The sequence below is a fragment of the Haemaphysalis longicornis genome, unplaced genomic scaffold, assembly GCF_048455015.1.
Source record: "Haemaphysalis longicornis isolate Haplotype H1 unplaced genomic scaffold, Haemaphysalis longicornis Haplotype H1 scaffold_7, whole genome shotgun sequence".
NCBI lineage: Eukaryota > Metazoa > Arthropoda > Arachnida > Ixodida > Ixodidae > Haemaphysalis > Haemaphysalis longicornis.
In genome coordinates this window covers 17,120,386-17,147,433 of record NW_027526422.1, presented here as the reverse complement: position 1 = coordinate 17,147,433, position 27,048 = coordinate 17,120,386, and the positions used below count along the sequence as shown (strand labels likewise).

General features: G+C 47.0%; 3 protein-coding genes across 5 annotated transcripts in view; 2 read left to right on the top strand and 1 right to left on the bottom strand.

Moving 5' to 3' along the window:
* Positions 1 to 6,305, top strand: part of Spt6 (transcription elongation factor Spt6) — a 43,084-nt gene extending 36,779 nt beyond the window's left edge. For 2 of the 3 annotated variants that reach the window (XM_077676115.1, XM_077676116.1), the window contains exons 34-37: positions 1,630 to 1,831; positions 2,873 to 3,015; positions 3,292 to 3,530; positions 4,758 to 6,305. In XM_077676115.1, the coding sequence (XP_077532241.1) occupies positions 1,630 to 1,831; positions 2,873 to 3,015; positions 3,292 to 3,530; positions 4,758 to 4,956 (783 nt within the window). In that variant the 3' untranslated portion in view covers positions 4,957 to 6,305. The remainder of the gene's footprint in view (positions 1 to 1,629; positions 1,832 to 2,872; positions 3,016 to 3,291; positions 3,531 to 4,757) is intronic. The other variant, XM_077676117.1, reaches the window with a different exon arrangement.
* Positions 6,306 to 9,327: 3,022 nt separating this feature from the next.
* Positions 9,328 to 11,168, bottom strand: LOC144144604 (2,3-bisphosphoglycerate-independent phosphoglycerate mutase-like). The gene has a single exon (XM_077676111.1). The coding sequence runs from the start codon at positions 10,982 to 10,984 to the stop codon at positions 9,452 to 9,454; it is 1,533 nt and encodes a 510-aa protein (XP_077532237.1). The 5' UTR covers positions 10,985 to 11,168; the 3' UTR covers positions 9,328 to 9,451.
* A 67-nt stretch (positions 11,169 to 11,235) lies between these two features.
* Pig-a (phosphatidylinositol glycan anchor biosynthesis class A) lies at positions 11,236 to 26,977 on the top strand. The gene is made up of 12 exons (XM_077676112.1): positions 11,236 to 11,523; positions 11,647 to 11,803; positions 11,870 to 11,992; positions 12,746 to 12,921; positions 14,712 to 14,827; positions 15,946 to 16,053; positions 19,036 to 19,142; positions 21,033 to 21,115; positions 21,540 to 21,625; positions 22,369 to 22,552; positions 24,408 to 24,507; positions 26,803 to 26,977. The coding sequence occupies exons 1-12, from the start codon at positions 11,498 to 11,500 to the stop codon at positions 26,881 to 26,883; spliced, it is 1,347 nt and encodes a 448-aa protein (XP_077532238.1). The 5' UTR covers positions 11,236 to 11,497; the 3' UTR covers positions 26,884 to 26,977.
* The last annotated feature ends 71 nt before the right edge of the window (positions 26,978 to 27,048 follow it).

Here is a 27,048-nt window from a genome sequence, read left to right as displayed (position 1 = left end):
GTTGTTAACAAATGTAAAGAAATATTCTAACAATCAGGATTCAGTGTGTTGCGTGAAATTACAAGTTTGGCGAATTTTCATATTACGAAACCACATTGGGCGTGGACACTTCTCAATCCAATCAATGCCACAATAGAATCCCGTGAAAGCCGGCTTCTGTTCTCTATCTTGCATCTTCCATCTAGTCTGTGAATGCTCGCTCATTGCATGTGTGCTGTGCCTCATACGCTCCATCTGCGTTTGCTCTTACGTGCAAATGGTAAACGTGTACATAGTTCGTCCTGCCTTGCAGCAACACTTGCTGATTTAATTTCAGCTGATACTCTTGCTGACAGAGCAGGTGATGCAGGCAACATTAACGGTCTTGAAATCAAACAGCCTGAGCAAAGCACCAAGAAAAAAGAAAAAGCTCTAAATACCAACCATGAAATAAAAAATAAAGCTGGGGGGCATTCACGAACCCGTTAGCGCCTATCTAGGTGTTCACTAGTGTGCTTAGGTATTGTGCAATAAAAAAACTTTTGCATTGCGTTGAAAAAGCTATAAATAATCCCAGATAAAACATTAGATCGGGACCTTGAAAATGTGTTTTCTGGTCCTTGAAAGTCCTTGAAAACCCTTGAATTTTTGTTTTTGAAGCCTGTACGAACCCTGTAGTACACTTCGATCGTTCGCTATAGGACTGCAACCTGTGTCTTGCACATTCTTTTTTTCACAGAATCTGAATTCGGGCAGTTCTAGTGCCTTGGCTTGCAGAATCGTAATTTGTTTAGCCCTATACTCATATTCTGCTTGTGCAGAGCTGGTTCACACTGTTAATGTGATTTTGTGCCCTCCGTATGTTGTCATAATGCTCATGAGATAAGGGAATGAGGGAACCAGAGTTAATTAAGGGGGGGCACCCCGGTCTTAGAAACCTTTTTTTTTTTTTTTGCTTTCCAATGAATTTTGATGAAACTTCATGTGCTTGTTCAGTGTTTTTGGCTGATTTCCAATATCCCATTAGTTTTGATCTGATGTAATTAGTTTCTGAGTTAATTAAAAATCTTCCTTGATTATTCTTGAGAACAATATGGAAAAAACGATTCCACGACAAATTACCAGCAAAACATGAATAAATACCAGAAGTTGTGGAGAATGAAATATGGGAAGCAATTTTTTTTTGTTTCGCCATCACATACAAGTTTACATCAATTCTAACTTCTAGTTTGAGGTACTCCTGCTAACCAATTAAAAATAACGCTAATTAAACAACTACTTAAACACAAAATGCGCAAAATGTGCTTCCCATATCATGTGGTTTAAACAGTCAGCTTCGCAGTGCAAAAGAAATGATCTTCATAGCTGCACAACAAGCTGGGGTGTACCTCAAGAATTTCCTATCACTGCAATACCACTTGTGGGGAAGAAGTGGGCAATTATTGAAAAATTGTTATTCGGTTGCTGAAATCTGGCCTCTGTGGCTTTTATCAGTAACTGGTTCTGTTCGAAGTATGGAAGTTTCGGAGGAAAAAACTGCAAATCAAGAGAAAAGTGTGGGCAATTTTTTGGTCCCAAAGACCCATGTTGGTTCAACTTTGCACAAAAATCGCCCTTTGCTTGTGTGCTTAACTCGCGCTGTGCCCCCAGGTGCGGCACGAGTACGTGACGGTGACGCCGGAGGGCTTCCGGTACCGGCAGCAGATGTTCCACTCGGTGGGCTCCCTCTTCCGGTGGTTCAAGGAGCACTTCCGGGACCCCATCCCCGGCACACCCAGCAGCCTGACGGCAGTGCGCACCCCCATGGGCCAGTCCTCCTACATCGGGGCCACGCCCAGCATCAACATGTCCAGTGAGTGGGGTTAATGGGGGTGCGGGCTGGCTTGCACATCGCTCTTGGGGATGGGAGCTGAGGCTCATGAGCTTAGAATGGGAAGCTGGGTGAGCTGGTGTAGTATTTTTTGAACAGCATGACAACAAAATGGTGCTAAGACAAGAAACACTGGACAACTGTGTTTTTTGTCATCTTAGTCCTGTTCTTTGTCGCACTGTTGAGGAAATTGCTAATATTTGCCAACTCCCCCAGCTTTCCCTTCTTACGTGGCTTTTTCCTGTTGCGCCAGGCTCTTTCTTTGGTAAATTTGGTCTCGCTATCCTGGAAGTCTTAGCGAAGTGTTTGCTCTTGTGTTTTATGTTGTCTTAGTCTTTTCCTTTCTTGCACACGCACAAAATGATCTGCTGTGTGTGAAAGCCAGTAAAATGAAATACTCTGAAAAGAGGGCCAAGTGACAAAATTGCTCAAAGTACTGCCAACTGTCAGGCCATCACAAAATTTAAAGTAAGACATGTTAAAAAAATAATTTAGGACTGAGGAGTTGTTGATGGGATGGGCGCATTGATTAAAATTGCCGGATTGGTAAGTGTTTGCGAAAAAATTTTGCTTGCCACATATTCCAAGGTTTTGCAGGATCACTTAGAAAGAAAATTTACAAAAGCCTAAGCAGTGCCCAATCATTAGCAAGCTGAATTTAGTCTTCTGTTTACTGCCAACTATTTTCATCTGGCATAAAACTGTTAGTTTGTACTTGTGTTTGTGAGCAAGCTAACTTTTGTATTGTTTGCGGTTAACTGTTTCAACCAGGTGCAAAATTACTTTAGTTTTTTGATGCTGGTACCAGTGAGCAATAACCATGCATAGACTGCTCCGTAGTGGTTTGAAGTCTTTATTTGTTCAATTAAACCAAAGAAAAGGTACGTACATACACAATATACGCAGGGACCCAACAATGTTGTTGTTGTCAAAGGGTTACAGGTCCAAACTTCTTGCCATTTTTGCATTCTTTTAACTCCTCACCTCAAAGAAACGTGTCTTTTTTTCCTCCTGCTTGACCAGATGTGGACCCCCAGGCTATCCAGCGAGCAGCTGCAAACATTCCCAGCCACATGTTTGCTTCTCTGTCCCAAGTCACGGGACAGACGCCGTCGTTCCCAACCCCGTACGGGGGAACGTATGCCAACGCATACTCCTACCACCAGGTAAGCCTGCATTCCTCCTTTCATATGCATTTGGGTGTACCAGCTTGCTACAATAACAGCAGTGACTGCCGGTTTCATGTTGGAGCTTAGGCCTAATTTTGTGCATTGAGGTTTTGCGACGTCAACTGGCACCCGCCGCTTCAAATACTTCTTCTAATGGGCACCGGTTGACTTTGTCAGTCCTCAAAGCGTGACGTTAGGCCTAAGGTTCAAGCCAAGCATTGGCAACCTCCTTCTTCATGTTGAGCCTCACGACGTGCCCTCCCGTCCTTGCAGCAGCCGTACACGCCTTCCCAGGCCATGGCGACGCCCATGGTGACCCCGTCGTACCACCACGCTGTGGCCACGCCCTCGGTAACGCCCCGCTACCCACAGACACCACAGACCTCGTGGGCGGCGGCACAGCAGACACCCCGGGGGGCACACACGCCCAGGCACACGCCGGCCGCGGCGGCGGCCGCCGCAGCGGCTGTCATCCAGGCCAACCCCATTCCCACCGTCGTGTCCGGCACCAAGTATGGGCCCCCTCGATTTTTTTGCCTATTTAATCCCCCAAGATAATAGCAGGGGGCATGAATGGCCAGCATTTCCGGCTCCCTGCAACTGGCAGGAGTGGGTGCTGTGCTGTTTGTGTCATGTGATGCTGCAGTCCTATTCACAGGATTGTAACAGTGCACTTGCTTAAAGAATGGCAGCACGAATTTAGAGATGCTGTAAACAGAATTTGTGTCAATCGACTTTAGGGTGGAGTGAGGCATGTAACGGTCGGGTGAGGAGAAGAGCGACAGGAGGCTGCCAGTAGTTCTAAGAAGCTGCTGCTTCTTCCTCTTTTTTTACGAGGCAAGTGCACCAACCACAGGGCTTATCGAGCACCCTGGTGGAGTGAAACAAAAATTAGCATTTTCCTGGACTACGACAAGTATTTCTCTTCAATTGAGTAGTTTCTGAGAAAGCTGGGTAGATTTTGGACAGTGTAGACAGCTGCATTTCAGGTGATTGTCAAAATTCCCCTTTACTGAAACTGACCTCTTCCTAAAGCTGCAATCATATTTCTGCATAGAATGAAGGCAGCTACTACAGTCTTGGCTTCTGCGGTGCAGACACTTTGTTGCCTGCTGCAATATTGTATGTACTACCCCGGCACAACCACAGCACATCAGCGATGAAAGGGGGTGAGGGGGAGGTATGCCCAGTACATGACACGTACATGTATTTCACATTTTCAGTAATACGGGTGCTGTGACTCCTGTAAATAAAAGAAATTCCAGGGAAGCAAGAAAAAGGGGAAAAAAAAACTTAACATAAACAATATGCAGCTTTTCTTGAAAGGGATGGGGGCGGTAATACTGCTCTTATTAACGGGGTTAGGTTTCAAAATCAGTTCTATTGTTTTGGTTTCATTAGTAGTTTACTAGAAAAGAAAGGTGCATGTTAGATTAGGCTAAATGCAGCATATGCCATATTTTTGCCCACATAGTCCACACGAACTAATTGAACCCGTCACGAGAGCAAAGCTGGTCGTGCGGGTGACGCTGTGTTGCTTCAAAACACAGCTCCACTCCAGTGCGGCAGTGCAGTGATGTTTGTGTCATCCCAACCTTCGTTGCGTTCTTTCCTCTTCCTCCCGTATTCTATCTGGGATGTTGCAAAAAGCGAAAATGAAGTGCCGTTTCACTGCTGAGCTGGCTGAGACTTAGTGCTGTCGTGGTGTTCTAAGCACGTGCGTGACGCCTCCTGTGCAGGACCACGGGCAACCCATCGATCGCCGACTGGAAGCGCATGGCTGAGCAGTGGGCCAAGCAGCGCATGGAGCAGCAGCAGGAGACGCCCGGCCGCACGCCCACGCGCAGCGGCCGCACACCGACCACCCGGGCTTCCCCGAGCCCCATGATTGAGTCCACGCCGGCCGGTGACGCCACGCCACTCATCGACGAGCAGTAGCGCTCCTGCTCTTCGGGGAAGGGGCGGGACCTCCTTGTGTATATGCTGTGACGGAACTGTCCTCTCCCTCTTCCACCGCGGTGCTGTGGAAAGTCGCCTGTTTTTCCTCCTTTCTTTCCGTTGTTTAGGCTTATTTCTTTTGGCGGGTCAGGGGCTGCTGCTGTGACTGGAAAAGGAAACGTGCTCGCCAGATGTTTTGTGGGCAGCAAAGAGGACTCCTTGTCGGTTACAAGATGTAAGAATCCATGTGGATGGCGATTTAACGAGTCCACTTCAGGAAGACGCACAAAAACGGCGACGTGACTTTGAAACTGTTGTTGCACTTGTACTCTTGTCATGCTGTGTACTGTTGGTGGAAGAAGCAAGTGTGACGTGGGTCTGGTAGCATCTCAGCAGGCATGTGAAGGAATGTCTCGGCTGTCGTCACAAGCAGGCAGGGCTCTCTTGGGGCTACACTCTTCTGTTTTCTTTTTCTTTCTCGTCATGTCATTGTTGTTGGCTTTCTGCTACAGAACGCCAACAAAGTGTGCATTAGGAGAGAAAAAATTGACAGGCAATCAAGTTTATCCTGTCAAGTTATCGCACACTTTTTGCACTTTCAGGTGGCAGCAAGTCATCACACTATTGTGTAGGCATGGAAGTCTCTTCATGCACGCAGCTTTATTATCTCAAGCATCAGGTTTTCTGCCTTGCTCTTAATTTGTGTGGTAACATCAGTACTTTTGTGTTGTGTAAAAAAAAGGGGTGGGTGGGGAGGGAGCTTGGAGAGGGGATAGAGTGAACCTCTGGCCTTGGTGACGTTCTAAATAATGCTCAAAGATGGCATTGCTTCCATTGCAGTTCGGTTTACAATGGTTTATGTGGCATTGTGTGTAGCGTCCTTTACCGTCTCCTCGTTCAATAAGAGATGCAGACATGAGGAGTGGTGTAAAGTAACCAGATAGCTCTTCCAGGAATAGAGCCACATGCCAGGCATGCCTGCAGCGAGCTGCAAGGAATGTGGCCAAAGGGTGTGGCGACAGAGGCCCTTGTGGATGCAAGTGAAGGACAAAGGGTGTGTGTAAATTTATTGTGACATTTCATTGCCCCTGTAAAGTGTTCGAGTAGAGAGCCGCCTTGCGCCGTTTCTAGATTTGTTCATTGGTGAGTAACTTAGTAATTGCAGCTTGCCTGCTCTGTGGAACCTGGTCAGTTTCACGCAGCCACTGACGCTTTTCTGGTAGGCAGTTCAAAAAGTGGCACCGGTGGGCCTATTGTGTACATACGATTTTCATACAAGCAGTATTTAAACTGTAACATTGCTCTCTCTTTTTCAAGTATCAAACAATGAATAAATGTGTGATAAAAATTGTGTATTGTGTTCGTTAACATTAGGCCTTACAACATGCCAAGCAATGTTGTTACTCATCGTACGTCAAGCTGTGGGTACAAATCTAACGTCGGGTCGTTGCATACCCACACTGCCCCCTTCCTCTGCTGCATATCAACCTGAATTTCCATTCCCATAGGCTGCGTTCTCAGCCAATGAGAATCTAGGAGTCACATTTCTCCGAGCCAATGGGAACATATCCGCCGCCTTTCTGGTAAAGTGGCTTTTTTGCTCAACAAGTCGTTTAATGCTTTCACATTAGTAAGAAGAGCAGTGCGAGGTCTGGTAGGGAGGAACATGAACTTGGTTTTTGCTTCTACTGTACCTCCTGCTTGTATTTGTATCAGAGTTGCAAACTTCAAATTCCAATCGCTTGCACATGATACGGCAGCAAAAGGCTTCACAACTCTATAGTTGCACGTACATAGTAGAACAAGGCCTTGTTTTGTGTCCAAATATCCCATTCAGGCTTTGCTGTTATTTCTAATTGCATTGCCACCAATCCTAGCCATGTGACTACTTAAACTGTACTGCCATTGCTTTCTACCATAAGTAATGCTACATTTAAATTGCCACGTGTTAAATATGGCTGTGTATGGCGTGCAGAGGTGCCTTCAGAATACAGCATTTCAAGCATCCATCAGAAAGCTTTACTCTTATGTTTGGGGGCATATTCTTTATTCACACTGAGCTTTTAAATGAGGTGGGCCACGCATTTTAGTGCACTATCCGGACACTCTCCTTCACACTTGCGCTTTCATAACTGCCTCGCGAGGAAACATGGGGGGCCAGGTTTTGTGTGGTGTTGCGTCTCTTGGTGGCCATGTGATGTCTACACCAGGCTTCGTGAGACTGAACTATTTCCTTTTCGATTTTTTTGAGACGGAAGTCCTAAGTGCGAAAAACCATTGTCCGGAACAGAAAACGGTCGCCACTGTGAAGAGTAAAAACTCGAATCATGAGGGATTCGAACCTGGGTTTTTACAGTTGCAGCCCAGTGCAGTACCACTGCGCTTTCTTGACACAGTGCCAGCAGTGGAAGAAAAGTTGGAGCAATGTGTGGAAAGTAAACACAACGGCATGCAAGTAGAACAGGTGCTACCCTGGCTGCATACAACTGCGATTATGGGCAAGCTGTTGCACGTGTCACTAGTCCGCCGGTTGGAAGTTTCTCGCACCTAACGACGAGAGGGACGCCAACGCGTCGTAGCAATGAAGAAGGAACACGCAGACTCTGTTTTCACTGTGGGAGATTGAAAGTGAAGTAGTTTGGATTTAAAAAACGAAGAAACAAAAGCAAAAAAAAAGACACAAATAGGATGTAGCAGTGGAGAAGTTGATAGGTATTGCCAAGATTTCACTTTAAAAGCACGTAAGCAGATTGAAGTGGTGCATGAAGTTCGTAGGGTGAAACCTCTTACTCCAGGTACAAACCCAGAAAACAGCTTGTAGCATCAATCTGACCTTCAAGCTCAGCCAAGGCCAAGCCAGTGCAGTGTGCTTTTGTGTAAAATGAAACTGTCTATTAGCTCATTCATTCCAAGGGGAGGGTTGTAAAGAGGGGGAAGGGGGATGATGATGAAAAAAACTTTATTATAGTCGTCTCTGTTAAGACGGAGTCACTGCTTCGGAGTGGCAGTGTCCTCGCCCCTTCAGACGGCGGTCAGGAACCCATGGGCCCTGGCGGCGTCTTCCGCCAGCTGGACGACTGCTGTTTGGACGTCGGGTTGGGAGCTAAGCAGCGCGGCCTCCCATTGCTCGTGCCTCGTAATGCGTACATGTGGTGTCTCCGGTTTACTGGGACACGCCCAAACCATGTGTTGGAGCGTGGCGGCTGCGGCACCGCACCACTTGCACTTATCTGTGTATATTTCTGGAAAGTTTCGGTGGCACAGGGCGGGGTGTGGGAAGGTGTTCGATTGTACCCTGCGCCATGCAACCGATTGCCTTCTGCTAAGTGCACGATGAGCGGCTGGAAGTGTACGTCGGCATGCCGTCGGAGCAGGACACTAGGAGGTGCCTGCGGGCTGCACTTAGAGCGGCAACTGTGCCAAGCAGCGTCGGTTTGTCTTCCGGGGCACATTGTGTGTTCACTGCGCGTGCTCAGTGCGAAAACAGAGCTTCGCTTGACAATCTTGGGCTAACCACGTTCCAACCATGACAAAATTTCTTTGCTTGCTTTTGCATGCATGTTGTAACATAACTTGTGGCCAGGCAAGTAACCAGACGTTTTGAAAAGCATGGCTGTGATGAGCCACAGTACATCAAATCAACTTTCATCACTGCTTTGCTGCATCTTTACAATCTAAATAAACCAGTGTCTCTAATGAATTCCTTCACAAACGAGAAATTAAAATTGCTCCATTTTATATGCCGGCATTATGTTGCTGGTTTGTGGCAGACGACACTTGTGCACATCAGATTGTCTCGCACTGAAATCACATCAAAGGTAATTGCGTTATTAAGTTACAACGTGGCCGTCCTTTTTGTTAACACTGTCGTCGGTAACCATTTTTAGCACATGAAAACAGGAGGTTGCAGGTATGCGCTTTGGCAACATGCTTTCACAAATGTACTGCTAGGCAGCGTTCAGTGGTGGCAGCACTCGAAGGGGGGGGGGGTTATACTGTGACGTGGTGCATGTAGGGTCATCACTAGCATTTGTGGAAAAAAAGATTAGTGAACCAGCTTGTGAAAAAGTTACATTTCCTCCATTACTGTGTTGCTAATAATGACGAGCTAACAGACGAGTGCAACCATGCTGTATGTATATACAAAGAGTGAAAAGCAACTACCACAACAATCTTTCCATGCTAACGATTGGTTGTAGTTGCGTGTAAAGCCCGGGCTTCAGTTTCCTCCAGCATACTGCAGAGGAGGCAACCCTGTCAAGCGCTACTGTTTGCCTCACTTTGGCTCAATGTTTCTCTTCAGCAGTATCACCGTAGTTCAGCGTTCTTATTGCCACCGTGCAGATTTTGCGAGTGACCATGACAAATACCTGGGAGTCAACAGCAAATTTATTGGTTCTCAGTCACGGATAAGTTAGACACCAAGTAAAACCAACTACAGGTAGCTAGGAGTCACGGGGGGGGGGGAGTTCAGAGTTCAGCAGCACCTCTCACTTTACTGGGCAAGAAGAGACTTGCCGGTCATCTCTGCGGGCTGAGGGATCTTCATCAAAGCAAGGACGGTGGGGGCCACATCACAAAGTGCGGGTACGTGACTTGGCTTGCAGAACTTGTGGTTTCCCACCATGCAGAAGGGCACCCTGTTAGTGGTGTGCTTCGTGACAGGCTTGCCATCCGCTGTCTTCATGACTTCCGCATTCCCGTGGTCGGCAGTGACCAGCAACACGTAGCCGTTCTTGACGCAGGCGTCTCTGATTCGGCCTATGCCAATGTCGGTGGCCTCCACACCCTTGATGGCCGCCTCGTAGACGCCAGTGTGCCCCACCATGTCGGGGGGAGCAAAGTTGCACATGACAAACGGATGCTTCTTCTCGGTGATGACTCGGACCATTTCGTCGGCTACCCCTTTGCTGCTCATCTCGGGCATCAAGTCGTAAGTGGCCACCTTTGGCGATGCCACGAGGGAGCGCTCTTCGTTCTCAAAAGCCTTCTCCTGACCGCCGTTGAAGAAGAAAGTCACGTGGGCGTACTTCTCAGTTTCGGCACAGTGGAACTGCGTCTTGCCTTTAGCAGCGAGCCATTCTGCGAGAACATTCTTCGGTACAGTTGGGGGGTACAAATTCTCAAAAGGGAACTCTTTCTTGTATTGGGTCATTGTAAACAGCTTGAGATCCTTGGGAATGACGTTAGTCTCAAAGTTGGGCTTGATGCCAAATGCTTCGGCCAGCTGTCTCGCGCGATCTGCGCGGAAATTGCAGAAAATTAGGGTGTCGCCATCCTGGATGCGGCCACTAGGGTCTACGATGATCGGCATGAAGAACTCGTCCGTCTGCCGCTGGGGTTCGGGTGCGTCGTACAGGCTCTGGATGTGCTTGATAAGATCGCCTGCTTTCACGGAGTCTCCGATTCCCTGGACGAGGCCCTCGAAGGCGATCTTGTTGCGCTCTTCCCTCTTGTCCCGGTCCATGGCGTAGTACCGCCCGATGAGAGTGGCCAAGGAGCCGTACTTGATGTGAGCAATGTGGTCCAGGACCTGCTGCGCGTACTTGATGGCACTTACGGGGCTCGTGTCCCTGCCGTCGCCGAAAAACTGGATGAACGTGTGGGGCACGCCGTTACTCTTTGCACCCTCCAGGAGTGCGAAGATGTGGTTTAGGTGCGAGTGCACGCCGCCGTCGCTGCCAAGGCCGAGCAGGTGAAGCCGGCCGTTCGTGGTCTTTGCGCGGTTGCAGGCCTTCACGAAATTCGCGTTGGACTTGATGGCTCCGTTCTCCACGTCCAGGTTGATTCGGACTATGTCTTGATAGATTACCCTGCCGGCACCAATGTTGAGGTGTCCGACTTCGCTGTTGCCCATCAGGCCGGCGGGCAGGCCGACCGCAAGACCGGAAGCTTCCAGGGTCAAGTACTGACCTTCCGCTTTAGCCATTTCGTCCATCACCGGTGTCTTGGCGTTGAGGATTGCATTCCCGTGCGGGTCGTTCGACACACCCCATCCGTCAATGACGATCAGGCAGACGTTAGACATAGTGCGGCTGCAGGGTGTAACGGCGCACGCTGACCGTACCGTGTTTGTGGAGATGAACTGACTGAACCGACCCCAGCCAAGGGCACTTCTCGTACCCTTGAACACCCTTGACACCGCGACGACCGCGACAACCGCGACCCGAATCCCGGAACCAGCGAGCAAGCTTGGAATGAATGAAACTTTTCTGACCGGTGTGACGGGGCGCCACAATGCAGACATAATAAATAAAAAAAGAAGGTTCACACTCGGTGTTATGATTGGACAACAAAGCCGACGAAGCTGTTGAAATACCAATGAAAATGATGTTACAAAATGAATGAAAAATACGCTTTGAATTGCAATTTGACAATACCTTATTTTCGAACCCATTGGCAGAGGCGCAGTCTGCGATTGTAGGATGATTGTGGTCGCTTCCGTGAAGTTCGTGTCATCGGTTATGGTTTCGCCTGTGGCGTCGTTTATGTTGCACAGTAGTCAATTCCGCCACGTTTGACGTAGTTATTTGTCACCAAAATGGAACGAAAGCTTCACCGTATATGGTAAATACGTTTTTGTTGGCGGTACTGCTTGATCCAACTCCGCTGGCGGGTTTCTTGGTTTGGGAAGAAATCGCATCGCCGGGCTCACGACGCTGATTTCTCATACTCGTTTTGTTTTTGCAGCATGGTTTCAGATTTTTTCTACCCCAATACGGGTGGCGTAGAAAGTCACATATATCAGCTTTCCCAATGCCTGTTATCTCTTGGACACAAGGTGTGCGTCATAACGCACGCTTATGGTGACAGAAAAGGAGTTCGGTATATGACCTGCGGACTGAAGGTACAGGGCGATTGTTCTCCGCACCACCTTACGAATGTTCACTCCAACCTTTCTGCTCTCTTGCAGGTCTATTACCTTCCATTCCTTGTTATATACAACCAATGCACGTTGCCTACCATCATGATCTCTTTTCCCCTCATACGGAACATCCTCATTAGGGAAGACATCACAGTCGTTCACGCACATTCAGTAAGTGTGCCTTCTATTTGTATGTTATGAGTGTACGCCTCTCCTTGTACAAGTCGTCGTTTTTTGCTGGAAATGCAGCTCGTTGCTTGAAAAGAATGAAGTTGCTGGAAACGGGCAACCAGACGCTTCAACGTACGCTGCAAATAGAATTAACCTTTTTAGGTAATTGCAACGTAATAACGAAATGTCAAAATAGCAAAGATACTCCACAACACCAAACAAATTGCGCAGACACACATCATATCAATTGTACTTGAGGATCTGCCCAGTTTCTGTCGTAACGACACAGGTGGCAGCCACAGAGTCATGACAAATCGGGGAGGGGAGTCTTCCATGTTTACATTTTTTAGGGAATGTAAGGCGTTGTGCTACAGACTAGGATTCTGAGGTGGGCTCATGCTGCGGCGTCCTGGAGGCATGCAGCACTGATGCCAAGGAAGAACGTGGAGGTATAGGTATTATCTTGAGTAAAAAAGAAAAACTACATAGACAGACCAAAACGTGAGGTAGTAGCTTTAGTTCTTTACTTCTAAAAAAACGAGACATTATTGGCTGTTGAACAAAAGCCAGGAGAGCTGTGAAGGGGGGGATCTTTTAGTTAAAGAAATGTTATTGACCTTTAGTGTCCCTTTAGTTCTTGCTGTGGGCATTTCCTTGAAGTGATGTGAGACTGGTTGACCAAGTTTACTTTGGCTTCGGTAAAGAAGAGCCACGGTGTCCTATATTCACTGTCTTGGTTTCAATGTTTTTAAGGCCTTCTCGTCTCTGGCCCTGGAGGTGATGCTTCATGCTGCCACTCTGGGTCTCCGGGCTGTCTTCACCGACCACTCGCTGTTTGGCTTTGCGGACGCCAGCGCAATCATCACCAACAAGCTGCTCAGCGTGTCCCTGGCTTTCGCCAACCACGTCATATGCGTCTCGCACACTGGGTGAGGGTGACAGTTCATTCCGTTGTTTGTTTTCAAACTGGAGACTCAAAGAAGCACATTGCCGACTTCACATGTAATTTGTAGTGGTCAGTTTGAAAATGGATGTAGTTAACAAGGAATTACAAAATCTGGTAATGTATCTGAAGGGAATGTTGATATCAAGCCTTTTTTATTTAGCTGTAGTGCCTAAAGCCACAAGTATTGCTTGGATTGCTGACTTCGTGTTACTTCGTGAACCATGACTGAAATGGTCAGAGCTGGAATTAATGCAGGTTTCTGCTTAACAGGACCTGAAGGGACCAGCAAGATTTCTTTGTCTGCTCCAGAGTTCTGTTTAACTAGAGCTACATAATCAAACAATTCTAAGCGTTCGTGGTGTTCGTGCATGCAAAGCTTACAACAAGATAGCTTAATAATACTTGCTGGAGGAGAAGTTCATTCAAGTTCATTCAGGCCATTCCAGAAGATAGATCTTGTGGTGAAGGAAAAAAACGTTGGCCATGGTTTCACAAGGTAACTCACAACTCGGAAAAAGCAGCCAGCCTGTACAGCCAGTGTGGTAATGTCTGCCCCAAAAAGGCTCGCTGTGTGCTTTCACCAGAGGTGGTAAGAAGTGGACTGCCCAGTCGAAGTGGTGTACCATGTCCTGCTGACATTTAGCAAGGTGTACTATCGTGATAAATTGAAATGCGAACAACGGAGCGCGTGGTTTTCAGTACATACCGTGCATCCTGGCAATGGGCAGCGTATGCGCAGTGCGAGCAAGTTACGAGAGTTTGTGTCCAACGTTGATATGTAAACACCGTCGTTCGGCGTGTGAGCGTTTTGGTTTGTCTTCCCAGCGCGTTCGGCACCCACTCACGCAAGCGTTATTTAACTTTGCTGCTGCGATGAGTGAAAACGGCGTGAAGCTATATTCCTTTAGTTTTATTTCGTGCTCGGCGCCCCACGAACGATGGAAATACGATGGCCTTTCCATATCAAGGTTGGTCATGAACTCTCGTAACTTGTTCATACTGTGCATACGCGGGCCGTCGCCAGGATGCGTGGCATGTACTGAAAGCCACGCGCTCCGTTGTTTGTATTTAAATTTATCACGATAGTACATAGGCCAAAACAGAAAGTGTATCAACAACCTGTCAAGGGTACATGACTTGTCATGAGTGCGGTCCATTATTCTGGGAGATGAATATTGTCGGTTCAAGTCATGACCAGACTGCGCATGAAATTGTGTAGGTGCGCCATTGCAGAAAGGAAAGGAATAAGTATGTCGTTGACACATCAGTATGTTCTCTTGACAGTGGTTTTTATAGTTCGATGTTTTCTGCAGAATGAGCACAATTGTGAGTGAGCACTAGTCCCGCCTGTTCTTCATTGCTCCCCTTGTCAATTTTTTTAGCTCAATTTTTAGATTACCTACGACAAGAATTGTTTCTAACGAATATTTTTTGTGTACTTCTTCATATTGGCTACTAGCATAAAACGTATACAAGAGCCAGTGCTTTGTCATGTGCAGAGTAATTTAAGGTGTAAATTTTGCGAGTAACCAAGCTCCAGCGGCTGTTTGTTTATTAAAGCCAAATTCTTAGGCATGCATTGTGGTCTATGTGTAGATTTGGCAGCTGAAGCCCAAATTTTCTTAATTCCCTGCTCCTGCTGAAGAAAAATGTGTTTGTGAAGTTTAAAATGGTTCAAATACTGGCTTAGCCCCTTAATAGCTACCGCGTTCCTTTTCTAGCAGGATCCTGACCGTGCCGTCGTGTTTCCTTTATTTATTTTTTATCCCCCAGAAAAGAGAATACCGTGTTACGAGCCAACGTGCCACCTTCGAGGGTGTCCGTCATACCAAATGCAGTCGAGACCGCAGTCTTCTACCCTGACTTGAACAAAAAGCCCTCAGACCAAGGTAAAACATCTTTTCATGGAGGCAAATCCTAGTCCTATTGTTTTGGAAGGCTACGGGCTTCAGACACCTCGAGATGGATGGCAGCTGAGGAGGACGAGGTGTGGGAGGAGAAGCAAACAAGTGGAGGAGCAAGGATGTAGAGGTAGCATTAGTAACTTGCATGCATCGGTCAATTCAGCAGAAGTTCATTTCAGTACCTAGTCTGTTTATGTGTCGGCGTCCAATTCTTAGCTGTTGGACATTGGACGTAAGTGTAGAGAGAAAACTGCAACAAGAAAAGTGTCAAATGCTTACATTTAAGAGCTGTTGCGAGTAGAGCGTAGCGTAAACCTACGCATTTATTGAGAAACAATCGTTTTAGAAATTTGGTTCTTCTCACAAGTTATCAAAGATGGGGACATAGCAGGGCGCTTGAAGACACCGAAAAAAGGAGATGTGGGCAGTAGACACGTGCTTATATTATCACATCTGGGAAGATACAGTTTTGCAAAGTGCTGTCATTCTGCTTTCTGTGCCATTCCTGTAAGCAGCAGCAAGAGGTGCTTGCAAGAGCGCATTGCAGTGGTTATCACTATGTGGGCCCCATTCCTTGGAGCCTGCAGTCACTTTGAGCTCGTGGATACGATTGGATAATCAAATTTAATACGTACATTGACATAGAAGACAATGTTTGAGAACTTTGCTAAAATGGAGCGGGAAAGGTGGGCAACTTGAGTCACAAAGCGGTTGTAGCATTTGCTTTCACTTATCCTTTTTTTTTTCTTTCCACGTTTTTTTGTTTTTACAGTTCTCTAATCTTTATCTCCCTCATTCACCCCTATCATGCCACACCTTCTACAGAAACTTTTTGTGGCCCTGTGTTTGGGATATAGTAGTGGATCCGCTTTTTTTTTCTTTCACGGTACTCTTTTCGCTTTTCTCCCGTCAAGGGGAGAAAGTTTTTATTAACTTTCCTGTTGTCTTCTTATTTCCAAGTGCTGTGCATACGTGCACTTGCTATGTTGACCACCATGTATTTTTTGCATAGAGGTGAGAGCAAGCGGGATTCTGGGGCACTTTTCAAGCAGCCCTCACTTGGGAACTGGCCCCCATGTTTTGTGCTCTGTGTGTGTTCCCAGTGACGATCATCGTGGTTAGCCGGCTGGTGTACCGCAAGGGCGTGGACCTGATGGCCGGTGTGATTCCGGTGATCTGCAGCAGGTACCCTCAAGTGAGGTTCATCATAGGTGAGGAAACTCTTCTTCTGTTTCTTTTTTTTTTTTTTTGGACACACAGTTTAGTTTTCTTAATTAAATGTACACTGAAGTGAATCTGTCTAACTTTTGTTTTTGTTTGCATCGCATAGACTGGCTCAAATAAACACACTTTTCATCGTTTATGCGGTCGATAAAGCAGTATTTAATTTATAAAGTGCTGAAAGAAGAAAAATTACCATACAACATTTGTGGCAGCAATGACGCACATTTGAAATGTGATGTGATTGGTTGATGTCCAAGATTGAATTCAAACCAGTTTTGGTTTCGGTTCGGTGAAGCAACATGCTTGGTATCCAACATTATCATTGGCTGGGTATTCTCAATATCTCAGGAATCGGTATACCGCGCTTCTGCCATGTTGGCGGCTGTAAAATGCATCAGATAAGCCTGCAAGCATTGCTTAGAATCCTAATGTTCGCTAGCCGAGGCGTATGCAGTGGCTGAACACCCTCTGCATCATTGAATACGAGGCTTCAGGAAGCAGTGTTGTCGTGCTGCGCTGAATCTTATTTCTGTAAATGCGAGGCTCTTTGCCCCACCTTTGAAGATTTCCTGTCTCGTCTCTGTGTCGTAAGAGGCGTGTTCGCACCAGGCCAAGAGTCGCCTGATTCGGCACTGTGCCCGCAAGCAGTCGGTGCTTATGTCAACACCACGCCAATGAGAACTCATTGTCAGTCTGCACACATTCTCCAAAGTCATTCATAAAACAATGAAGGTTTGAATGCAAAATGGTGAAATCAGTATAGAAAACAACACCCAAGTACAAAAAAATCAACAAAAAGAAGCGTTATCAGGGATTCGAACTTGCAAATTACGAAAAAAATAAACTTACAGCGCGAGATCTCTCGGCCATTGTGACAGCACTGTTGTTGAGGGACATGCAAAGTATACCTATATCGTGCAGCCTGTTTATTTATTTTTTAGTTTCAGCATTCCCGGCAGCTTAGACGACTACTTCTTGGATAATGCTTGTGCAATAAGTGTCCCCAAAATTCCCCCAAATATCATTTCTCTAGCGTGATTGCAAATGTGTGGTCATGCTGCTCACTGCTGTGCTAGTTCACCCAGTGCAAAACGTGCTCCTCGCACCTTGGTCTTATGCTTTACAATAGAAGTTTTGGTTGGCTTTAATTTCTTAGTACCTATGTTAGCCTCGCTGACTCTTCTCCCAGCTTTAATTGGCCTTAGATTTTCTACTAGCGTACCAGTCAGTGAAGCGTAGCATGTGTGCTTGTGTGGAGCTACTTTGACTTCATAGACTTTACTAAGCTTGGTACAGTCTACAAACTAACAAACTAAAGGCGCATTCTTCCAGGCACAAATGGTGTCGGGGCTTAGTTTCAGCTGAGTGAATGAATTGCGACGACCCGCCGGCTGCCGGCCGACTAACATTCTCAGAGCTTGGAGGGTCGGCTAGCTTCGCAGTAGCGCAGTCAAGCCAAGCCATCTCGAGTGAACGTTGTACCAGACGTCATAGCAAACTGGCAAGGAGGATGCAGAGAGGAAGACAGCACTTTTAAATTGATTTTTCTGCCAAGTAAAGCCGCGTAAACGCACCAAAAGTGGTCAAAACATGGCCTAGGGACTACAATTTGCACAAGTAATCCCACAATGTTTGCAAATCACTTCAGTGTCCCTTTAAGCTTGTGTGTTTCGCGTACTTTTTGCCATGTTTTGTTGCGTGTAAATACCCGTACCTTTGTGGAAGATAATTCATATTGACCCTTGGGATGGGTAATTCACATTGCAGGGGGAAAGGGGGGCGGGGAGTTTGAATGAGTGTCAGTTCAGAAATCAGTTTTTTCTGTGTCTGCTGTCTCATCTTTGTGCGGCATTTATTCTTCTGACAATGAAAAAAAGAAAAAAAGACAGCTGTGCGTGAGCCACAGCTGAGCCACAGCTGAGCTACAGCTGTGCCTGAGCCACAGCTGAGCCACACCACAAATAGTAGTACATTGTGGTGTGGGTCTGAATCGGATGATCCTTCACACGCGACTGCCGCGTCTACGGCACCGGCTTTGGGAGGCAGGCAAGACACAAAGGCCACCGATGCCAACCTCCATGGCGGTTTATTCCCAAGACCACCTTAGTGATCCCGCCTTCTACGTCATTGATGGGTCCCGTGTTGCTTGAGTGGCCGGAGTCGTTTGACTCTGGCGCTACCGGTGGGCGATGGTTGGTCCAGGCTTGAAGGGAAGGAGCCGGGTTGCTACAACACTGCACGCTGTGCTGTCCCCGCTCGACGCAAGCACACGCCTGTGCCGAGCACCACTGCCGAAGTCCCTTCTCCACGCCAGCACATCTCTCGAGCTCCGTGCTTCCGACGAAGCAGTGACGCCACCTCACGGAGTACAGTGAACCCCGCCGTCGTCGAAGAGCCGCGCCACTGTCTCTAAGCGCCTGAGGTGCCACGTCTTCTAACTGTGTACCAAGTCGGGATCGCGGGTTTTTACAATTCCCACAAAATGTAGCACTAATTGATGTATATTGCAGCGTTGGAAAATTGAGACGTAGGTCGAGAGTATCGAACTAACTCCGTAAGCTATCATCACTAGTCAAATAAATGCCCTAACGGCATGAGTGCGAAGGAGAAAAGAAACAAAGCTGTAGATTAATCCAATTTTTAAGGGGGCTTTCATTGAACAGAAATTGCTTGAAGAGAATTGAAACAAAACTGCTTCTGAACTGTTTAACCATAAGTGCCTTGGCAAATGGTGCTTTAACTGAACAGAACTGCTGTGGAAGGAAACTGATCTCACGGGTTTATTTAAATACTGCTTAATTAAATAAATTCTCCGGCAGTAGCCCCAATGTGCGCGTCCACTGGGCAGTGAACTGCGATACAGTTTGTTTTTCTCTGATTTTAAGTGGAAGGATTCATTGAGTGGCTCGCTGGCCAAACATGTCGCCCCCAGTGCTCACCTGTGCTGCACTCCTCTCACCTGCTCCTAGGTGGCGATGGCCCAAAGCGGTTGGTGATTGAAGAAGTCCGTGAAAGGCATCGTTTACAAGAAAGAGTTGTAATGCTGGGAGCTGTCGAGCACGACTCAGTGAGAGATGTAAGGAGCGGAATGCTGCTGTCTCATTCAATTTCATCAATGATGTGAGGTCTCGAGAAAGGAGAAAAGGTGTACGTTGCTTACACTGTGCAGTCGTATTTTATGCTGCAAAAGTGACATAAGCTACCACTGTTGTTTTTCAGTTGCTGATTCCTTAATTGTGCAAGGGGTTCCTGGTGTCTTCTTTGCTTTTGACTTTCCACAAGTAATCTCCAACACCTTTGTAGTTTCAAGAAAACCTGTAGTTCCTGAGTGCTTTTTTGAAAGATATTATTGACAAACTAAAAGGGACGCAAATTGGGTTATGAGCTTGTGGGGAGCACCTCGTTAACCAGGGTGTCTAGCGACCGGGAAAACCGGAAAAACAGGGAAAAGTCAGGGAATTTTGAGCCAGCGAGAAAAGTCAGAAAATTGTCAGGGAATTTTTCAATCAAGTAGTACCAGTCAGGGAAAACCACTTCGGGGCCTGCCCACACAGGTTTAGAATAGGGGAAACCAGTGTTGGAGGCCCCCAAGAAGTTACCGAATGCAAAACGTTCGTGCGTGATGAAAGCGTGAACTGCATAAAATGTTTTCTGGTTCTTCTGCAAGTAAAAATGCGCTGCGCATGCCAGAGGCGCGCTGAGACGCCACCGCAGAAACCACTCGCACGGTGCGTGCCGAGTGGCAGGCGGCGGCAACATGGCGGCGGCACCGGCCGCGGAGTAGTGCGGTAGCTCCAACGACCGCTTCAACCACTCTTTAAAATGCTACTCAAGGCACGAACGCACTTGCTTGTGCCGGAAAGGAGCTACTGCAGGCACGAATCGTCGACATGGCTGTGAAAATACTGCGCACGAATCGCGTGCAAAAACTCGTCATGCGGTTCACACAGCTCGCAGCTGGCTTAGGTTGTTGGGTGCACTTGCGCAGAGGGGTGATGTAGATGGTGCCCAAATGGCACGCACAACGTGCCTTTTTTTTTTCCAGCGAAATTTAAAAGGCAGTGCTTTTTGGGAGCTAATCTTGAAAACACCTCTTTCTTATGACATCAGGAGCCAGAATTACATGATCAAAAAGGAACATGATATATGATTTAGGCATCACCATGTCTTAGACATGCGTTAGGATCACGTTGCATGTCAAGCCAGGTTAATAAAAAAAAAAAGCAAAAGGTGCTCACCGAAACGCAACTTGGAACTTCTGCCCTGCAAGATGAAGTAAACTCTGTCAAGCTGCAACTGAAGGCAAGCAAACCTCAAACTGAACAGACAAACTTAAGTTAATCAAAGTTCATTTTGAGAATTAGGGCAGTTGTGACAAATGTGTTTTTCTCTACGGTAGAATGTGTTTTCTCTACGCTTGTTATATGCTCCACGGACCATTTCCACAAGATGGCGCCTGTTGTATAGGTCAGGGAATTTCAACTAAAATGATCATGGAAAACCTGGAAAAGTCAGGGAAATTGAATTAGCCGATTTGCTAGACACCCTGGTTAACTCTTTGCCTACACTTGCATCAGCTACATGACATTGCGCTTTCTGCTTGTGACGCCATTGGCCCAAGAGAGGATGCTGCTCTCAGATGGGTGGTGCTGCAGAGTAACAGAGCTGTGGGGCCCGTGAGATAAAAAGGAAGGTCGGGAGCGATGCTAGTGGAGAGAGCGAGAGAGAGACCACGCAGTATGGCAGCGGGTGCGTCTGTGTTTCTTCCTGAAACTGTCACTGACGTTGTGTAATATGAGTGAATGTACTCGAGATGCACAGTTTGCATTTCAACTTCCCACGAGGCTTTCACACCGTGACCTATTACTTCCCTTTGGGCTGTCCAGTCTGCGTCTTTGAATGAATCCTGCAGGTTGAAGTCTCACCTCTAAGAAGCCTGTCTGATATGCTGCGTCATTTCTTCCAGATAATGGTTCAAGGAGACATTTTTCTCAACGCCTCGCTGACTGAAGCATTCTGCATGGCTATTGTAGAAGCGTGTGCCTGTGGGTGAGCCCTTTTCTTGCTGTTCTTTTTCGTTTCCGTATATAAAAAGGACCAATACACATAGGCGTGCGCAGAGTTCTCAATTAGGGGGGGCAAAGTCTTACCGCTGCGCCCCCCCCCCCCTTTTACAGCAACTCCCGACCTCTTCCCACTGAAGGACGCAGTGCAAAGAGGGGTGGTTATAAAATTGTTATTTCAATGCGATGAAATTGCAACACACAAAATATTTCTGAGCAGAAATTTTTACTTTAATGTGTTACATTGGCAAAATATGGGCCAATTTGGCGCCCCCCTTCAGATGATTAGGGGGGGCGGCCGCCCCCCCTGCCCCCCCTGTGCGCACGCCTATGCCAATACATATTGAAGCTGTCCCTGTTCGGCAAGCTTGGTGGAGTGAAGTGGGCTCACTGTGTTACGTGTGGCCCAGCCTGCAGGTTGTGAGCACCAGGGTTGGTGGCGTACCCGAAGTCCTGCCGCCTGACTTGATCGAGCTGTGTGACCCCAGTGTGCGAGGTATGTCAAGTGGCCTCGGCCAGGCTTATCTTTTTTCCCCCTTGTGATGAAGAATTAAAAATAAAAGCATCAACTTTGTGGCCTACGTCTTCTGGCCTGTGTCTGCATCATATAGAGGACTGGTTGAAATTGGCGACGACAGTACACGGTAACATTTTGCATGTCCTTGGGCATCTAACGAGGTACCACGACTTTGCCGCTTAGCCAACACAACATTCAGTGGTCAATTGGCTGTTGATAATATAACGATAGCTGCTAAAGGCTGGGCAGGCACTGTCATACAACGTTGAGAAAACTAGAACAGTGGCCAGTCAATATGATGAAGTGGTAAGAGCGCCCATACAGAGTGTGCTGTGCCTACAGGCGCAACCTGCTCAGGCTACTTACTATCCAGGCAAGGCTGTCTCGTCGCAGCAGTGAACAAGACAAAATTCACCTTTGTGTCCTGTCTTTCTTGCTTTGCTCATATTTTGCTGTTCCGCAGTGTGAACATTACACTTTTATATCCCGCACAAATTCTTTTGGCATGAATGCCCTCGCAACGTCCATATGGGGACTAGCTTTCAGGTTGGTGGTGAATTGGCCCCATAAACCCGAGCTTGGTGTGAAAAATTTGTGCACTCTACATTGTCAGGACGGGAAGTTCTGGCTGCACGGGGGAATGGCCAGAATGGAGAGGGAAAGAGAGAGAGAGGGAAACTGCTTGCTTGCTTGAAGATGCATGTCTGTACTGCCCGCAATAGGGCTGCTTGCAGGTCTGGAGCGTGCCATAGAGCGGCACAGGCGAGGCGACGTCGTGCCACCCTCCGAAGCGCACGCACGAGTGAGCCGGATGTACCGCTGGGAAAACGTGGCCAAGCGTACGGAGCGTGTGTATGACGCCATCGACCGCGATCCTCCTGTTTCGCTCCAGGAAAGGCTGGAAAGGTGGGCCAGTTTATTATGTGGGACCCTGCTGGTGCGGGGGTGTGAGTGTGATGACGACAAAGCTATAGTGTGGTGGGTGCTGTGTCATCGTTTGAAAATGAAGCCACTTAGCTGAAATTTTAAAAAACAGACATTTGGCAGTTGGCTTCTTCAAGTCATCATAATTGAACTTGGCAGTCCAACTGCGTCCACTGAATAGTCGGTCGTATTCATGGTACTGCCTCGGTTACTTATTCCATATTATATACTACACAGAGACTAACTGCATAACTTTTTTGTCTATGAAGACATTGCAAATGTGTGGGTTCTCCATTGCTTGCCTGCGTGTGTATTTTTAGCAGGAAATGTTTCTAGTCTAGGTGGCTGAGACTTTGCGGTGAGGAAATGTTAAGGAAATAAGGTATCAAGAAAAGGTGTTCAAGTTAGAACAGTGGCTTGGAGCAGTGCTGCAAATGTCAAGGCGGGAAACCTTTGTGGCACTCTTTTGGAGCTAACCTCCGTGGACCCCTTCTTCTGAGCCTTCCATTTTTTCTTTTTGCATGAGGCATCTCCAAAGCCAAGCACTCCTGTTTTGAGGCCATGGAAATCTTGCAAGCACTGCTTAATTTTTATTCTCGCATTTGGTCTGATCTATTTTCCTTGCTTATTTTAGGGGCGAAGCTCCTTAAGTCATGGGTCTGTCCATCCCTTGTGTCTCGTGGTACGTGACCGCCGCATGCTTTCGGAGATGTCGCAAAGTGGGCCGCGTTGCACGCACAAGAACTGGCTGCACCCGGCAGTGCAAACTCGGCACCGGGAGCGCGAGCTTGTCTGTGTTCGCCAACGGAGGCGCGAGCGCACGCGCACTGCGAGGGGGAGATCACGCAAGAGATCACGCCACGAACGCAGGCAGTCGTTCTCGGAGATCGAACGAGACGCAAGGACCTTTGCTCGTTTCCTCTTGTTTTGTTCGGGCACAAGTTCGCTCTTTACCGTTGTGTCCCATCCTACGTGACAAATTGTGGTGGAGGTGCGGGGTAGTCCTCGATGGCGCGGGGTCTTTCACCAGGTCTGGGCCTGGGAGCATTGACTCCGAAAATAAAAGTTGATTTGTACAATGTACGCACACAGTCTTATGTCTTTCTTAATGATGTAATGGGCGAACTTTCACGGGAGAGTTACGGTTACCGATGATCTCTCCCTCTCGAGCTTCGCCCCACTTATCATCATTCATTCCGTGGATATGGCGTGATTTTTTTACCTCATGTTCCCCATGAAGCAGTCTGTCTTACAAGTACAGTGCTATTATAGTTATCAATTACGCACTAGTACATACAGGTCCATTTTTTTTTTCCTTTTTTTTTTAACGCCCAGAAATAAACTTCAAAAGCATCATGGCTCCTTGTATTTTGTGACTGCTACGAAATGCTGTTGCCAAGTGATTTTAGTGCGAGGGTACTACTAGCCTACCACCCCGGATATTGCCTCTGTCTGTATGAACCCTCTTCTTAATGACTGTAAAAAAAAAAAAAAAAAAAAAAAATCACCCTGCAGGAGTTGGCAGCGAACCTGGGTCTTGTCGGCTGCAAAGCTGATGCCTTAGCAGGATGTCTTCTATGGGCAAAGCGCTAGATGTATGATGTATCCGTAGGTGCTGCTACCCATGGTGCATGCTAAGGCATGAGCGGGAAATCTGTATTCACTCAAAACCAAAACCTCTATGGGACAAAAAATTTGATGATAGAAAATGTGCTTTTGTGCGATATTTTATGCCTTGTGCAGCCACGGTCTGTCAATTATTAACTCTTCTTACCTTTCCCGAGAGTTAGCAGGCGATTGATGCTGTTGTCTGTGTGTTTTCCTTACCCTGAAATAGGACGAAACGCTCCGGTTTTGTCTTCGCCCAAGTCTTCTGGGTAGTTGTCATAGTCCTTCATGTCACACATGCTGTTCTCTCCTATCTTACGCCCAATTCGGTGAGTTGATATTGTCCACGTGTGTCCATTACTGATTGTTGGCACTTGAATTTTTTGACAAGTTTGGTTGCATTTACTCCACCTTGATTATTTTTACAAGAAGGTGAAGGATTTTGAAGCAGATCAGCCGACGAAAGGCATTTTTCGGAACGCATTGTTGCGAGAGAAGAAAACAGCGTAAGGCCAGCATGTATGACTGCCTCTCTAAGGCATTCTGTGAGGTATCCGCCTGTGGTATCGAAAACCAAATCTGCGACGCCATTGTGCAGGAAGTAGTGGCCAAATGCAGAGACAGATCCAATTTCCTTTCGTCGCTCATTTAAGACGACTGCAAAGAGTTACTTTAGAGTTGATATCGACTGTCATAACATAATCTACCCTCCCTACATTACACTTGTCGTTTTTGATACCCTATGTGGCACCACCATTCTAAGGAGGCCATTCTTTTCATCATGGCTTCATTATGGTGGAAATTGTTTTTGATTTCTAAATAAATAGTCAAGTTCCGTCGCCATGTGCTTTGTGTTAAAAAAATTCTTTAAGCTGCCTTACTGCCCACATGACAGTCTTGTTACGCTATCGTAAGGCAGCCTGCAGACAGGACTTTGCTTTGTCTGCTGTGAGGGCTACATTCAGGGGAAACTAGTTCTCGTAGCCTCGTCCTTGGAAGCTGATATTGATGGGGGAATATGGGAAGGTGCCTGGGCAGTAAAGGACCATGGTAAAGCCTTAATAATACTTTCCACTCTTTATCCTAAAATAGTTTCATTCTTACTCTGTATTTTTTTAAATAATTTATCCCATGTGGCTGTTTCCTGTAGCTGGAAAGAAATGGAATTAATGAGGCCATAAAGAGGAAACACAATCCTGTGTTACTTGGAGTAACTAGGTAGCATCTGGTACCTGGCCTAACCCTACTCTGGCCCCAGAGAATGATGTTGTTTTTGCCAAAAAAGATAAGGAAGATAAGCAGCATTGAGTGTCAAAGTTTGCGCTACATGACATCAATGATGACGCAATAGGGGGAATGCTGAAAACAATGTTGTCAGTGTGTTTACTGCGCTTTAGCATTCCAGTGATACGATCAAACAGAACTAGAGGTACCACTGCAAGTGCACAGCCATTTGACGAGAGTGTGGAGTTGGGCTTGTTGGTGATGCATTCCCGTAGGCTAAGCGTGAGGCAGACACAGGATGAGACGAGATGGGACGAGGATGAGCACTAACTTCCTGCAAAGTTTATTTTGAGAAGCGATTTCATCATAATGAGGGATTACTGTACCTGAATATGAATATTCGGTAATTTATTCCGATGTGCATATTAGATGTTCTGCTTAACTCTCCACTCCCCCCACCCCATCCAATGGAATTTCTTGTGATAGCTTTCTCGTGAAGAGTTTCTTTTTTCGGGGAGTGTTTGTATACAGCTTATGTACTGGGCTACATGTGGAACTGCAAAGGTTTCTTGGAAGAGTGGGCACTTATTAACGTGCGCACTTTCGCTATACACAAACAAATGTGAATTTCATACTCTAACATATATCAAAGACCTATATGTAACACCCATGTGGTCCAGTTAGTAGTTCTGCAGTCGCAAGTGCACAGACGTGGATGGAATACCCAGCACGGAAACATCTTGCAACGTTTGATATATTTGCAGACAAAGCCTCCTTTTTTGTAGATTGAACTATATAAATTACGTTGTCTTTTGAAGCGAAACATGCCGATCTTGAGAACGTTTTGCCTGCCGGTAGGCTGTGCAAGCGTTTCTCTTCTGGGCGTTACGCCTATGCGGCCTTTATATGCCTTCCCGTACGCGAGTTCAGCCGAATAAATTCTTCTTCATTCACCTGCACTATGTGTCAGGATTACTGTACAAACTCTTACTCCGTTTTAAACCCAAAAAGGGCGACCAATATGCTTCATCCGCACTGCAAAAAGAGGAGCGCCCCCCAGCCAGGAACGTACCGGCTTGCAGGGACCGACCCAGTGTTGCGCATATCTGCTGAAGGCGGCGCTGGGTGTCGCGGGCTACGTGTTGCCCTTTGGGCGCTGTCCGGCATCTATAATCTCGTAGTTCGTTTTAAACCTAAAAGCGGCGGCTGATATGCTTCATTCATGCTGCAAAAAGAGGAGCGCGCCCTAGACAGGAACGTGGCAGCGTGTGGGGGACTGACCCAGTGTTGCACATACCTGCCGAAGCTGGTGCTGGGTGTTGCATGCTCCATGTCGCCCTCTGGGCACTGTCCAGTGCCTATAATGAAATGTACCTGTTTTCTTTTTTTTTTGTCTCCAGTTAATCGACAAGGCTGTGGACTTTCCTTCGCTCAAGTATACAAACAAGCGTACATCCGAAGACAGAAGTACTCAAAGCTGAAAACGTGTGGAAGTCACAGCATTGTGTCTCAGGAAATTTTTTCGACAAGTTGATCTCAGTGTGTAAATAAAGAATGTTATTGCTTGTTCCCCTAGCCTCCTGCTTGATTATGGGAGGGTCCTGGGCATTTTTCTTCTGTGATTAACGCTTGCATGCTCTGGATTA

Coding starts and splice junctions, on each gene's coding strand:
- LOC144144604 (XM_077676111.1), bottom strand. CDS start 10,984: ATGTCTAACGTCTGCCTGATCGTCATTGACGGATGGGGTGTGTCGAAC.
- Pig-a (XM_077676112.1), top strand. CDS start 11,498: ATGGAACGAAAGCTTCACCGTATATG. Junction 14,828..15,945: donor CAAAAAGCCCTCAGACCAAG/GTAAAACATCTT, acceptor GTGTGTTCCCAG/TGACGATCATCGTGGTTAGC. Junction 21,626..22,368: donor GTGTGACCCCAGTGTGCGAG/GTATGTCAAGTG, acceptor TGCCCGCAATAG/GGCTGCTTGCAGGTCTGGAG.